Below are 14,633 nucleotides of genomic sequence, written 5' to 3'. Positions count from 1 at the left end.
AAAACGCTATTACGGACCAAAACACATCCCTATATAAACAAAAACATCCCAGAGATAAAACACACCCCCCAGAACCTGAAACGCCATATTTTCTACTATATACCATTCATCTTACAAATGCCAAAATCCCCAAGACATCAAACACACCTACTCAAAAAATGCCATATTTTACTATAGACCAATCATCTTAGAAAACGCCAAAACACTCAAATGTAACACCCCTAAAATATAAACCCTTATATTATAAAATTCAAAGAATTGATAAACAAGAATTTACCAACTAGGAATTTAACCTAGTTAAATTCAAGTCTTGAATTAATACATATTATGGTTAAAATAACTAAGACTTAGAGAAAATCATAGTTAAAGGGCAAAACTTGACAAAAATCAAAAGTTAATTACTAGTTGTAACAAAAACCAACCAAACACACCAAAATTGATGTGTCTGGTCGATCAAGGAAGAGAGGGGCGACAAGGGGGATTCTCAAAACCCTAGCTCTACACTAAATCTGCAAATTGAAGCCTCAAACTTGTTCCAAATCAAGTTCTAAACACATATTAGTGAACACCTCATTGTAAGGATCAAAAGGTATGTAAAATTTAGTAATTTTGTTGCATCACAAATTCTAGGGTAAATGTGAAACATGAAAAATTCAGCTTGATTACTGATGCATGGGTGAAATTAGAAGGGTTATGAGGATTAGAAACAAGCCCTAGATGATTTCATGACATGACCTTGTATAGGACTTGTAGGATTTCACAATCACCATTGTAGGTGATTAGAGAACTTCAAGAAGCTTGTTAAATGCTGAAATTATAACTCTTGTTTTTGCATAATCTGAAATTAGGAAATAAGTTCTGAAAAGATGATGTCAAGATGCATGCAAAAAATTACTATTATAGTGAAATTAGATGTTGAATCACAAGTCATGAACTTGTTTATGAATGTAGAAAAATCTGACCCACTAGGTGTTTGTTGAAATGCCTAAGTGAGGATTTAAATGTGAAATTTGGATAAAAACGCAGATTTGATAATGGTCCATAATTGATGTGAAAATGGTCATGAAAAGGATTCTAAACAAGTTAAAAACTGAATTTTCTAGGCAAAGAGTCCGGTTCATCTAGCGGACAAGCCGGAGGGGATTCACGAGGAAAAGGCGCGCTCTAAAGGTACGAAATTTGTTGTTTCGTTACATTATACCTAATTGTTAGTTTTATGTAGTCAATTCTGAAACATGATAACCAAGATTTACCAATATGTCATGAATATGACTAGTGTCTTAAACAAGTGAAACGGGTCAAAACAAGTGACAAACATGGATACTTGCATGCCCTGAATGGTGCTTAATTCAGCACCCAAACGGGTCAAAACAAGTCTTGTAATAAACATGAAGCTAGACACCATCACTTAATGTATGGTTATAATCATTGCGTAAGTTGTAAATTCGACAAGCTATGTTAGTTGTGAAGTTTAAACTCCTAGTGTAGGAGTTATGATCTTGATTTGGTAAATATGACTAGTAGTATTGATGTCAAACACGAAATCTTGGATTTAATCATATAGATTAATACGTGAGCGATCCCTTATGGGAAAGCAAAACGTGATAACGAGTAATAGTCCCAAACATGGGTAATTAGCCTTGGGTGGGTGATAAACCTGTTCAAGGTCATTTCTCTGCAAAACGGAACTTGAATGCTCAAGATTATAAAGCAAGAAAACAAATGCAGGGCCCACCGTAAATTACGGTGACACCGTAATTTACGGTGGCCAACAAAATGCTACGGTGGGGATCTACTGATTTACGGTAGGTTCCAAAATGCCCAGAAGCCACCGTAATTTACGGTGACACCGTAAATTACGGTGGAGCCCAGCTTGATGAAAATTTTATTTCATTTTCTTGAATAAGTTTTCGGACCTAATCCGAATACGTGAATTCCCATCATTAATAACACTAATGCTTGTTTAAAACATTTAGTTTTCAGGTACTCAAGAAAAAGGATGGTGATCAAGCAAATGAGTCGAACCGAACACACATTTTTAGAACGCTTCCGCATCCGAACTTTTGTTCTAAAAACTATGTAAACTAATGGTAGTTACCGTCTTGAATATGGTTTTGTAACAACAATACATGTATGATGTGTCTCGACATGGTTAAAACGTTAAAAGTTTTTGTAAAGTCTAAATATTAGGTATCAAATGCATGTCTTTATGTCCTGATTCTAGTATTATATAGAGGGTGTAACAAGTTGGTAATCAGAGCCCAAGGTTGCCAATAAGTGTTCGGTTCAAGCTTGATCAAGCATCCGGTAAGAGTTAATCGTTTAAGTAGAAATTAGAGAACATAGAAATAAATCATGAACAAATATGCATGAAAAGAGGGTGTTACAAAACACAAAACAAGAACAATAGAATCAAGAGTGTGTAAACACACTCAAACACAAGAAAAGCATGAAACAAGAATGGTTGAGTCAAGTCACGAACTTGATTAAATCAAAACAAGTAAAACATGTGTTACAAATGAAATGTTTAACAATGTGTGTAAACATTTCAGTATTAAAGATGACGGATGGAGATGATGATACGGTGCCAAGAGTCACCGAACAAATGAGGATAGTGATTGCCGAAGAGGTTGGAAAGGCGATCGAAAACAGTTTGTCAAACTTCATTGATAAAATTCAAAACACGGTTTTATCAGTGGTAGAAGAGAGAATCAAGAAGCTAGAGGATAATTCGAATGTGGCAAAAGAAAAATCAGGAGGACGAAAGCCTTGTTCATACAAGGAGTTCATGGCTTGTAAACCACCCATATATAATGGGGAGGTTGATCCCATTGTGTGTCAACGATGGATAGGAGATATCGAGGGAGTATTCGAGAGAACTCATTGCGATGAGAATGACTACGTAGCTTATGGTACGGGTCAATTAAGAGGTCAAGCGAAAGACTGGTGGGATAATAAAAAGAAGGAGATTGGAAGTGAAGCGGCCAAGGCCATGACATGGGAGGAGTTTAAGACGCCGTTTCTTAAACACCATAGTCCCAAAGCGGTCATAAACAAGATCAAGGAAGAGTTCATGCAACTCAGACACAAGGGTGAATCCATAGACAAGATCACAGGGATGTTTATGGACAAAATGAAGTTCTGTGACGATCTGATAACGAACGAAGAGCAAAAGGTTTATTACTACCATAACATGCTAAGCGCAGAATATAGGGAGTTCATAACCCCTTCAAAGTACGAGACCCTTACCGAGATTGTCAATGCCGCTCGGGAAAGGGAGATTGAGCTGAAAAAGAGTATAGAGCGGGGTGAACGAAGGGCACAAGACGTAAATCCAAGCCCTACCAAGAAAGCAAGAACGAATGAAACAACGAAAAAATCAGACGCAAAGGGCGGTACACCAAGTTGCAAAATCTGTGGCAAAAATCATAAGGGCGAATGTCGCTTCAAAGATAAGCCTTGTCCCATATGCCGAAAAACGGGACATATGGCTATATCATGCCCGGAGAAGGTGACCGTTTGTTACAACTGTTACCGAACGGGTCACAAAAGATCGGAGTGCCCGGAATTGGTTGGAAAGAAAGAAGGGCAAGACTCGAAGGGTGAAGCCTCGAAAGCCAAAGCAAGATCTTTCCAACTGACCGCTGCTGAAGCAAAGGTCGAGCCTGACGTGGTCTCAGGTATATTCACTGTAAACTCAATTCCCGCACGTGTGTTATTTGATACTGGTGAGAATAAATCCTTTGTTTCATATGGGTTTATTCAGCACCCTTCATTTGTTCTAACAAAATTACCTATGCCCTTAGAAGTAGAGGTAGGTAATAACAAAAGCTTTATTGTTTGTGATGTATGTGAAAACTGTACAATGAACATTGATGACGAGGAATACGCAATAGACTTGATCCCGATGTCGATGGGAGAATTTCAAGTGGTAGTGGGAATGGATTGGCTATCCCGTTACCACGCGAAAGTGGTTTGTTTCCGAAAGGAAATAAAACTAACGTCTCCTAGCGGAAAACAAGTTACGATATATGGAGAAAAGGGAGGTAACCCAGTGATATGCACAATGCTAGAAGCTCACAAACTCATGAAACATGGATGCAAGGCCTTTATGGTATACGCAAGCGAAACGGAAAAAGAGCTCCTCAAAATTGGGGATGTACCGGTCGTGTGGGATTATGAAGACGTGTTCCCGGAACAACTACCGGGGGTACCGCCGGAACGGGAGGTAGAGTTCGGAATCGAGTTGATTCCGGGCGCGAAACCCGTGGCCAAGGCGCCATACCGACTTGCACCGTCGGAGCTACAAGAATTGATGTCTCAAATCCAGGAATTTCTTGACAAGGGGTTTATCCGACCGAGTGTGTCCCCGTGGGGCGCACCAGTCTTATTCGTGAAAAAGAAGGATGGCAGTATGCGCATGTGTATCGATTACCGGGAGTTAAACAAACTCACGGTGAAGAATCGATACCCACTTCCAAGAATTGATGATTTATTAGACCAACTACAAGGAGCAAGCTGGTTCTCCAAAATCGATCTCCGATCTGGTTATCACCAATTGAAAGTCAAGGAGGAGGATGTACCAAAGACGGCTTTTCGTACGAGGTACGGGCATTATGAATTCCTTGTAATGCCCTTCGGATTGACCAATGCACCCGCGACTTTCATGGACCTCATGAACCGGGTTTGCAAACCCATGCTAGATAAGTCGGTAATTGTATTTATCGACGACATATTGGTATATTCAAAGAGTGAAGCCGAGCACGTGTGTCACTTGCGGGAAATATTAGACACACTCAAACGAGAGAAGCTGTATGCAAAATTCACGAAGTGTGCCTTCTGGTTACGGGAGGTACAGTTTCTTGGGTATCTCATTAGTGCTGATGGAGTACTAGTAGATCCGTCAAAGATAGAAGCTGTGTCGAAATGGAGCCCTCCAAGAAATCCCTCGGAAATCCGAAGCTTTTTAGGGCTTGCGGGATATTATCGGAGATTCATACAGGATTTCTCCAAAATTGCCTTGCCATTGACCAAATTAACTCGTAAGGAGGAAAAGTTCGTGTGGGGCATTAAGCAAGAGGAAGCTTTCCAAACACTCAAGGAAAAGTTCACCCACGCTCCGGTACTGACATTACCGGAAGGGACTGATGACATGGTGGTTTACTCGGACGCTTCTCAATTGGGGCTCGGGTGTGTGTTAATGCAACGAGGCAAGGTCATCGCCTATGCCTCGAGGCAATTGAAGACTCATGAAAATAAATATCCGGTTCACGACTTAGAATTAGCGGCGGTGGTGTTTGCCTTAAAAATATGGAGACATTACTTGTACGGAGTAAAGTTTACAATCTTTACCGACCATAAAAGTTTGAAATATTTCTTCGACCAGAAGGAATTAAACATGCGGCAAAGACGGTGGTTGGAAACCGTCTGAAACGCCCATATTTTTTTTTTACAATTTTACCAAAATTTTGACATGACCCGTCCGTAATAGGTACCTTTCTCCCTGTTTTTTAACAACACCATTACTATTAATACTACGACACTTTCCAACATAATCAAAGTTAAGACCGTATATGGTTCGCCATGAACCTTTTGTACAAACTACACAAAGTTTAGTATCCAAACTTCCTACTAACAAACTAGACACTTACAAAATAACATTTACTAATCAAAATGGTAAGTTAACCCATCAAACAAACAACTTGGACCGGAAGCGCTTAGAGTCGACGTTTCGTGTGTGTGTTCGGTTCGGGTGCGCCGCATTCAAGCAAGAGATTTACCTACATTTCATAACGGAAACATTATTAGTTCAAACACATATTACTTCGAAAATGCTTTAATTACCTATCATTGTTCAACCCGTTAACATGTCTTGTTACCTTATTAGCATCCATACTTCCATTCGGAAACATCCAATGTATCGCTTTCCGAATCGTTCACCGTGAATCATTAAAGACCATACTTTTCCATATACTTACATCATTCGACCCGTTATGAACCTTTACAATAATTCCATAGAACCAAGTACCACTTTTCGTAAAACTACATTAAAGTAAATAAAGTTCATATGAACTTACCGCGATCTTGTGATGATTGTGCCTTTGAGTGACTTGCGCCTTCTTCCTTCTTTGTGCCTATATGTCATAATCTCGTACTTTAGCTTTCTTTTGACATTAATTCCACAATCCTTATTATACGTTATGGCATTTACTAGTCACATATATCATTGTCATGAGAAAGTTGCATCATCTTAACAAGTATTTATGCAAAAGCCGTAACTAAACTCATTTAGGCATTTTGTCAAACACATGGTGTGCATATCGCTAGACTAGCATAATGTACAAGCATTTTAAGCACAACTTTCATAGTTCACTCCTTGAGTAACATAAACATCCTACCATGTTAGAATCTATCATTCAAATCAAGAGCATACAATTCTAAATCAATATTCATAACAATTTCATGATTCAATCATCAAATTAACATACGAAACTTCACAATTTCTAAGCATTATTTGACATGCAAATGGGTTTTTGCCCTAATCATGTTCATACTAAAAAATTAGCCTCTAGTGATGTCTAAATCCCCTTAGAAACCGTTAATCATACTGAATTTAACAAGACATTCGCGAATTATACTAAACCCACTAAATCAAACATCACCAAATTGCAAAATTTGACTTACTTGATACAAGAAACACTTAGGTGATCACCATTCTTATCTCATGCATTCAACTAGACCTCGATCTCCCTTTTAATTTGATGGATTTGTGAAGTTAGGGTTTGTTCTTCCTTTGCCCTCTTCCAGTCGCACATACACACACACATATGTCTGATGTGTGTGTTTTGTGTTATGAGTTTTAATTAAATCATCTTTCCAATTGTCCAACTTTGGTCCCTCAAATATTGAGCATTATACTTGATAGTTAAACTTTTATTTTTATACATTCCTAGTTAATCATATTCATAAATTTATATTTACCATTCTTTGTCATTAAATCCTCACTATTAATTTATTATATTAAGACATACGAAAACTGGGGTGTTACAAGTCCACCCCCCTTATAAAAGGTTTCGTCCCCGAAACCTGACTACGTACCAAATAATTCCGGGTAGTGCCTTTGCATGTCATCCTCCGCTTCCCAAGTGAGATCCGATCCCTTTCGATGTTGCCATTGAACCAACACTTGCCGAATGGATTTGTTGCGGAGTCGCTTTACTTTAGAATCTTTTATTGCCACCGGCTTTTCAACATAATTTAACTTCTCATCTACTTCGATATCATCCAAAGGTACGTACGCCGTCTCATCCGCTAGGCACTTTCGCAATTGCGATACATGAAAGGTGTTATGTATTCCATCCAACGCGGGTGGTAGTTCCAATCGATATGCCACCGTCCCAACCCGGGCGAGTATTTTGAAAGGCCCAATGTATCGAGGGCTAGCTTCTCGCGTTTACGAAAACGGATTATTCCTTTCCATGGAGAGACCTTTAATAACACATGATCTCCCACTTGAAATTCTATTGGTCGCTTTCGTCGATCCGCATAAGACTTTTGCCTATCTTGTGCTGCTTTTAATCTTGACCTAACCATATCAATCTTTTCATTCGTCTTGGTCACTACTTCTTTTGGCGCGATTTCTCGTTGACCCACTTCCCCCAACAAACCGGGGTTCTACATTTCCTTCCATAAAGCATTTCGTAGGGGGCCATTTTTATGCTGTTATGATAGCTATTATTATATGAGAATTCTACCAAAGGTAGTTGATCATCCCAGCTTCCTCCGAATTCCATAACACACGCCCTTAACATATCAACTAATGTTTGAATAGTTCGTTCTGACTGACCATCGGTTTGTGGGTGGTAGGCGGTGCTGATGTGTAATTGGGTCCCCAATTCATCGTGAAACCTCCTCCAAAAACGAGATGTGAACCGGGTATCCCGATCGGATACTATAGACACCGGAACCCCATGTCGGGATATGATCTCGTTCATGTAGACTTCCGCCATCTTTTCTGAATTAAAATTTTCCCGAATAGGTAGGAAATGTGCACTTTTGGTCAGTCGGTCAACGACCACCCATATTGCATCGTGCCCTTTTCTTGTCTTGGGAAGCTTAGTCACCAAATCCATCGTTACATGTTCCCACTTCCACACCGGGATCTCCAAGGGTTGTAGCTTTCCATACGGCTTTTGGTGTTCGGCCTTTACTTGGGAACACGTCAAACACTTAGCAACATACTTGACAATGTCTCTTTTCATCCCCGGCCACCAATAATTCATCCTCAAGTCTCGATACATCTTTGTAGCCCCCGGATGAACGGAGTATCGAGACTTGTGAGCCTCATTCAACAATAATTCTTTCACCTCACAATGCCGAGGTATCCAAATTCGGTTGTACCTCGTTTTCATACCATTTGCATTCTCTTCCAATTCATGAATAAACCCTTTTGTTCTTTCTTTCTTTGGGTCAACAGCATTTAAAGATTTCGTCTGAGCTTCTCGAATTTCATCAAGGAGTTTAGGGGTGACTACCATCTTCATGGATTTTACCCGAATCGGGGATGGGTACTCCTTTCGACTTAGAGCGTCCGCCACTACATTAGCCTTCCCGGGATGGTAATGAATGTCACAATCGTAATCCTTAATGAGTTCCAACCATCTTCGTTGCCTCATATTGAGATCTTTCTGCTCGAAAAAATATTTGAGGCTTTTATGATCCGAGAAAATTGTACATTTCACTCCATAAAGGTAGTGCCTCCATATTTTCAAGGCGAATACAACTGCCGCTAATTCAAGATCATGAGTCGGATAATTGCCTTCATGTTGCTTGAGTTGTCTCGAAGCGTAAGCAACGACTTTACCCCTTTGCATTAACACACAATCTAAACCTTGACGGGAGGCGTCAGTATACACTACCAAACCATCCGTTCCATCCGGTAATGTCAACACCGGAGAATTTGAGAGCTTTTCTTTTAAAGTTTGAAACGCTTTTTCTTGCTCTTCGCCCCATGTAAACTTTTCACTCTTTTTAGTTAACTTCGTCATAGGAGAGGCTATCTTGGAGAAATCTTGGATAAATCTCCTATAATACCCAGCCAAGCCTAGAAAACTTTTTATTTCGCTTGGATTCTTCGGGGGTACCCAATTCATTACCGCATCCACCTTGGTCGGATCCACATGGACACCATTCGCATCGATCACATGACCCAAAAATTGTACCTCTCTAAGCCAAAAGGCACACTTTGAGAACTTTGCATATAACTTTTCCTTGCGAAGCGTTTCTAATACATCACGTAAATGGGAAGCATGCTCTGCTTCACTGCGGGAGTATATTAGGATATCGTCGATAAAAACGATTACATACTTATCAAGCATATGTCGGCACACCCGATTCATTAAATCCATAAACGCAGCTGGCGCGTTCGTCAGTCCAAAGGGCATTACTAAAAACTCGTAATGTCCGTACCGCGTTCGAAACGCAGTCTTTGGCACATCCTCTTCTCGTACGCGTAGTTGGTGATAACCCGACCGCAGATCGATTTTTGAAAACCAACTCGCCCCTTGTAACTGATCAAATAGATCATCAATTCTGGGCAACGGGTATCGATTCTTCACCGTTAATTTGTTCAACTCTCGATAGTCGATGCACATTCGCATCGAACCATCTTTCTTCTTCACGAAAAGTACGGGTGCTCCCCATGGTGAAACACTGGGTCTAATAAAACCCTTAACGAGCAACTCTTGAAGTTGCGTCATCAATTCTTTCATTTCGGTTGGGGCCAACCGATAAGGAGCCTTAGCTACCGGTTTTGCACTCGGATTAAGATCTATTTTGAATTCTACTTCTCGTTCAGGCGGAAGACCTAGTAGGTCTTCCGGAAACACATCCGGATATTCATTCACCACGTTCACATCTTCAAGCTTTGGGACACCTCGATTGGTGTCAATCACATAAGATAGATAAGCTCTACCCCCGTTCCTCACATGTTTAACAGCTTTGATTAGAGAACACAATTTCGACTTGATGACTCTCTCTCCTTGAACACTTACCCGTTTCCCCCCCGAGGTTAATATATGAATGACTTTCTTTTCACATTGAATTTCAGCGTGGTTTTGGGCAAGCCAATCCATTCCTACAACTACTTTGAATTCCCCCATGTACATCGGGACAAGATCTATACTAAATTCCTCATCTTCGATTAAGATCTTACAGTTTCTACAAATATCATGTAACAAATAGCTCTTACTATCAGCAACTTCTACTTCTAAGGGTACTATCATCTTTTCAAGCTTAAACGATGGGTGGGCTAACAATTCATTAGAAATGAACGACCTACTAGCCCCGGAATCAAATAAAACATTCATAGGCATGGAATTCACCAAAAATATACCTGAAACCACGTCCGGGCTAGCTTTAGCTTCATCCGAGGTTAACTGAAACATCCTTCCGCGAGCCTTGGGGGGCTCGTCCTTCTTTCCATCTCTCTTTGCCCCTTGTTGGAGTTTCGGACATTCCGATTTAATGTGCCCCGGTTCATTGCAATTGTAACACGCCTTTGAGTTTTCTGGGCACCTATAAAACGGATGTCCTTCTCGCCCACATTTGTAGCACCCCTTCTTTCCCGACAAACATTCACCCGAATGATGCTTCCCACACGTCTTGCAGGTCGGGATTTCACCACTTGCTTTCCCTTCTTGCTTTGATCTTGGTGTCTTGCCTTTTTCGATGGGCTTGCGTTGGTAGGCTTCTCCGCTACTCTTTTCTCTCCCCGTTCAACCTGCCTTTTTATTTCAATTTCTCTATCTCTTGCCCAATCAATTAGTTCATTCAACGTTGCACACTTGGAGGGATTTACAAATTCCCGATATTCGGCCTTTAGCATAGCATGGTAACGTACAATCCTTTGCCTCTCCGTCCCCGCTATCTCCTCACAGAACTTCACCCTTTCAAGGAACTTGTTTGTTATCTCGTCAATCGTTTCATCCTTCTGTCTGAGACGCAAGAAGTCTTCCTGAATTTTATCAATTGCGGATTGTGGACTATAATATTTCAGGAATGACTCCTTGAATTCTTGCCATGTTAACGACTGTACTTTATCATCCCCCAATTCCTTCGAGTATGCATCCCACCAATCTTTTGCTCGAAATTGTAGGAGGCCCGTGGCAAACATTACTTGATCTTCCACTTCACATCTACTTCGTGTAAACACGGCTTCAGTGCTTGAAATCCACCTTTGGCAAGCTATCGGATCAACATCCCCTTTGTATGGTAAGGGATTACATGCCATGAACTCTTTGTACGTACATCTCCGTTTGCTTTTCTTCACTTGCAGTTCACTAATCATTTCTTTCAATTCTTCCACCTTAGATGTTACCATGGTATTAGCTACCTCCAATACTTGCCCCTCGACTTCCTGAGCTAGTCGGGGTATACTAGCCTCAATTGCTTTCTTTACCTCTTCCACAACCATAGTTCTTATTTCATTTCGGCGTACTTCATCGTCGTCATTCACGTTCACTCTATCAGCCATCTACATAAAACATTCATTACATTCATTAGATTTCATTTCATACTTGCCATCGTCATATTTCAACATCATTTTTTTTTGACATTTCCCATTCATTATTCGTACTTCATGCCTTGTCGTCGTTGACAATCGCATCGTGTCGTTCTTATCTTAGACATTCTTTCATTCTTTCTATCGTAACATATGTTTCTTCTCAACATTCACATGTACTTTCCCTCGAGTCTAATTCACCTAACACATTTAATTTCATGCATTCTCGTTGTATATCGAGCTATCCTTGTGACTTGATAAGCATTATTAGAGTTTGAGGGTTTAAATTAAAGTTTTTGTTACTACATATTCTCTAGGATCCCACATTTAGGTACCATATTACTACATATTCTTTAGGATCCCACATTTAGGTACCATATTACTACATATTCTCTAGGATCCCACCTTTAGGTACCATATCACTTCATATTCTTTAGGATCCCACCTTTAGGTACCATATCACTACATATTCTTTAGGATCCCACCTTTAGGTACCATATCACTACATATTCTTTAGGATCCCACCTTTAGGTACCATATCACTACATATTCTTTAGGATCCCACCTTTAGGTACCATATCACTACATATTCTTTAGGATCCCACCTTTATACGCAAACGGCTATAAACCCCCTTATACATTATTTGACCCGTTCTAACCCCAAACTGAAACGATTCATTCCCTAACATTCAATGACATTTCGAAACTAATTATTCATACTACAAAAGAAAATTTTCAGCTTTTAAAAATACTTACTTGCTTTGCGCCGCGAAACGAACACACACTTCCTCACGAGCTTTCAGTTTGAGTTCAAGCACTTGATGCTTAAATCCCTCAAACCTAGGCTCTGATACCAACTTGAAACGCCCATATTTTTTTTTTACAATTTTACCAAAATTTTGACATGACCTGTCCGTAATAGGTACCTTTCTCCCTGTTTTTTAACATCACCATTACTATTAATACTACGACACTTTCCAACATAATCAAAGTTAAGACCGTATATGGTTCGCCATGAACCTTTTGTACAAACTACACAAAGTTTAGTATCCAAACTTCCTACTAACAAACTAGACACTTACAAAATAACATTTACTAATCAAAATGGTAAGTTAACCCATCAAACAAACAACTTGGACCGGAAGCGCTTAGAGTCGACGTTTCGTGTGTGTGTTCGGTTCGGGTGCGCCGCATTCAAGCAAGAGATTTACCTACATTTCATAACGGAAACATTATTAGTTCAAACACATATTACTTCGAAAATGCTTTAATTACCTATCATTGTTCAACCCGTTAACATGTCTTGTTACCTTATTAGCATCCATACTTCCATTCGGAAACATCCAATGTATCGCTTTCCGAATCGTTCACCGTGAATCATTAAAGACCATACTTTTCCATATACTTACATCATTCGACCCGTTATGAACCTTTACAATAATTCCATAGAACCAAGTACCACTTTTCGTAAAACTACATTAAAGTAAATAAAGTTCATATGAACTTACCGCGATCTTGTGATGATTGTGCCTTTGAGTGACTTGCGCCTTCTTCCTTCTTTGTGCCTATATGTCATAATCTCGTACTTTAGCTTTCTTTTGACATTAATTCCACAATCCTTATTATACGTTATGGCATTTACTAGTCACATATATCATTGTCATGAGAAAGTTGCATCATCTTAACAAGTATTTATGCAAAAGCCGTAACTAAACTCATTTAGGCATTTTGTCAAACACATGGTGTGCATATCGCTAGACTAGCATAATGTACAAGCATTTTAAGCACAACTTTCATAGTTCACTCCTTGAGTAACATAAACATCCTACCATGTTAGAATCTATCATTCAAATCAAGAGCATACAATTCTAAATCAATATTCATAACAATTTCATGATTCAATCATCAAATTAACATACGAAACTTCACAATTTCTAAGCATTATTTGACATGCAAATGGGTTTTTGCCCTAATCATGTTCATACTAAAAAATTAGCCTCTAGTGATGTCTAAATCCCCTTAGAAACCGTTAATCATACTGAATTTAACAAGACATTCGCGAATTATACTAAACCCACTAAATCAAACATCACCAAATTGCAAAATTTGACTTACTTGATACAAGAAACACTTAGGTGATCACCATTCTTATCTTATGCATTCAACTAGACCTCGATCTCCCTTTTAATTTGATGGATTTGTGAAGTTAGGGTTTGTTCTTCCTTTGCCCTCTTCCAGTCGCACATACACACACACATATGTCTGATGTGTGTGTTTTGTGTTATGAGTTTTAATTAAATCATCTTTCCAATTGTCCAACTTTGGTCCCTCAAATATTGAGCATTATACTTGATAGTTAAACTTTTATTTTTATACATTCCTAGTTAATCATATTCATAAATTTATATTTACCATTCTTTGTCATTAAATCCTCACTATTAATTTATTATATTAAGACATACGAAAACTGGGGTGTTACACCGTCAAAGACTTCGATTGCGAAATACATTACCACCCCGGTAAGGCCAATGTAGTGGCCGATGCGTTGAGTCGCAAAACAGATTATACCCCGATACGGGTACGATCAATGCAACTGGTTGTGACTTCAAGTTTACTAGAACGAATTCGAGAAGCACAGGATGAAGCTGTAAAGGCGGAAAACTGGAAAAAGGAAAGAATTATCGGCCAAGTTAAAGACCTAGAGATAGGCAGTCACGGCCTAAAAACTCGTTTTAGTAGAATCTGGGTCCCTAACACATGTGGGGTTAAGAAGCTTCTACTTGATGAAGCTCATAAATCCCGTTATTCCATTCACCCGGGAGCGACCAAGATGTATCATGACTTGAAGCAAAACTATTGGTGGCCCGGAATGAAGCGGGACACTGTGAAATACGTGGAAAAGTGTTTGACGTGCCTACAAGTCAAGGCGGAACACCAAAAGCCATATGGTAAACTCCAACCGTTAGAAATCCCGGTTTGGAAGTGGGAGCAAATTACGATGGACCTATTGACCAAACTGCCTAAAACAAGTCGTGGTTTTGATGCTATTTGGGTAGTCGTGGATAGGTTGACT

General features: G+C 39.5%; 1 protein-coding gene and 1 long non-coding RNA gene across 3 annotated transcripts; both read right to left on the bottom strand.

Annotated features, from left to right (window-relative positions):
• Positions 1 to 5,522: 5,522 nt before the first annotated feature.
• Positions 5,523 to 11,521, bottom strand: LOC110934174. Of its 2 annotated transcripts, none has more exons than XR_004890835.1 (3): positions 6,685 to 6,806; positions 6,078 to 6,134; positions 5,523 to 5,780 (listed from the first exon to the last, which is right to left on the bottom strand). XR_004890835.1 is itself a non-coding variant. In XM_022177361.2 (3 exons), the coding sequence occupies exon 1, from the start codon at positions 11,471 to 11,473 to the stop codon at positions 10,433 to 10,435; it is 1,041 nt and encodes a 346-aa protein (XP_022033053.2). In that variant the 5' UTR covers positions 11,474 to 11,521; the 3' UTR covers positions 5,523 to 5,780; positions 6,078 to 6,134; positions 10,394 to 10,432. The 2 variants fall into 2 exon arrangements, 1 of the variants encoding a protein (XP_022033053.2); XM_022177361.2 differs by lacking the exon at positions 6,685 to 6,806 and adding an exon at positions 10,394 to 11,521.
• Positions 11,522 to 12,513: 992 nt separating this feature from the next.
• Positions 12,514 to 13,126, bottom strand: LOC110935272. The gene is made up of 2 exons (XR_002589001.2): positions 13,069 to 13,126; positions 12,514 to 12,771 (listed from the first exon to the last, which is right to left on the bottom strand). It is a non-coding gene; the product is annotated as an uncharacterized LOC110935272 (long non-coding RNA).
• Positions 13,127 to 14,633: the final 1,507 nt, after the last annotated feature.

This window comes from Helianthus annuus, chromosome 4 (genome assembly GCF_002127325.2).
Source record: "Helianthus annuus cultivar XRQ/B chromosome 4, HanXRQr2.0-SUNRISE, whole genome shotgun sequence".
NCBI lineage: Eukaryota > Viridiplantae > Streptophyta > Magnoliopsida > Asterales > Asteraceae > Helianthus > Helianthus annuus.
This window is presented reverse-complemented; position numbering and strand designations above follow the sequence as displayed.

What these genes read in the sequence shown, in the direction of transcription:
- LOC110934174 (XM_022177361.2), bottom strand. Translation starts at nt 11,473, where the DNA reads ATGGTTGTGGAAGAGGTAAAGAAAGCAATTGAGGCTAGTATACCCCGA.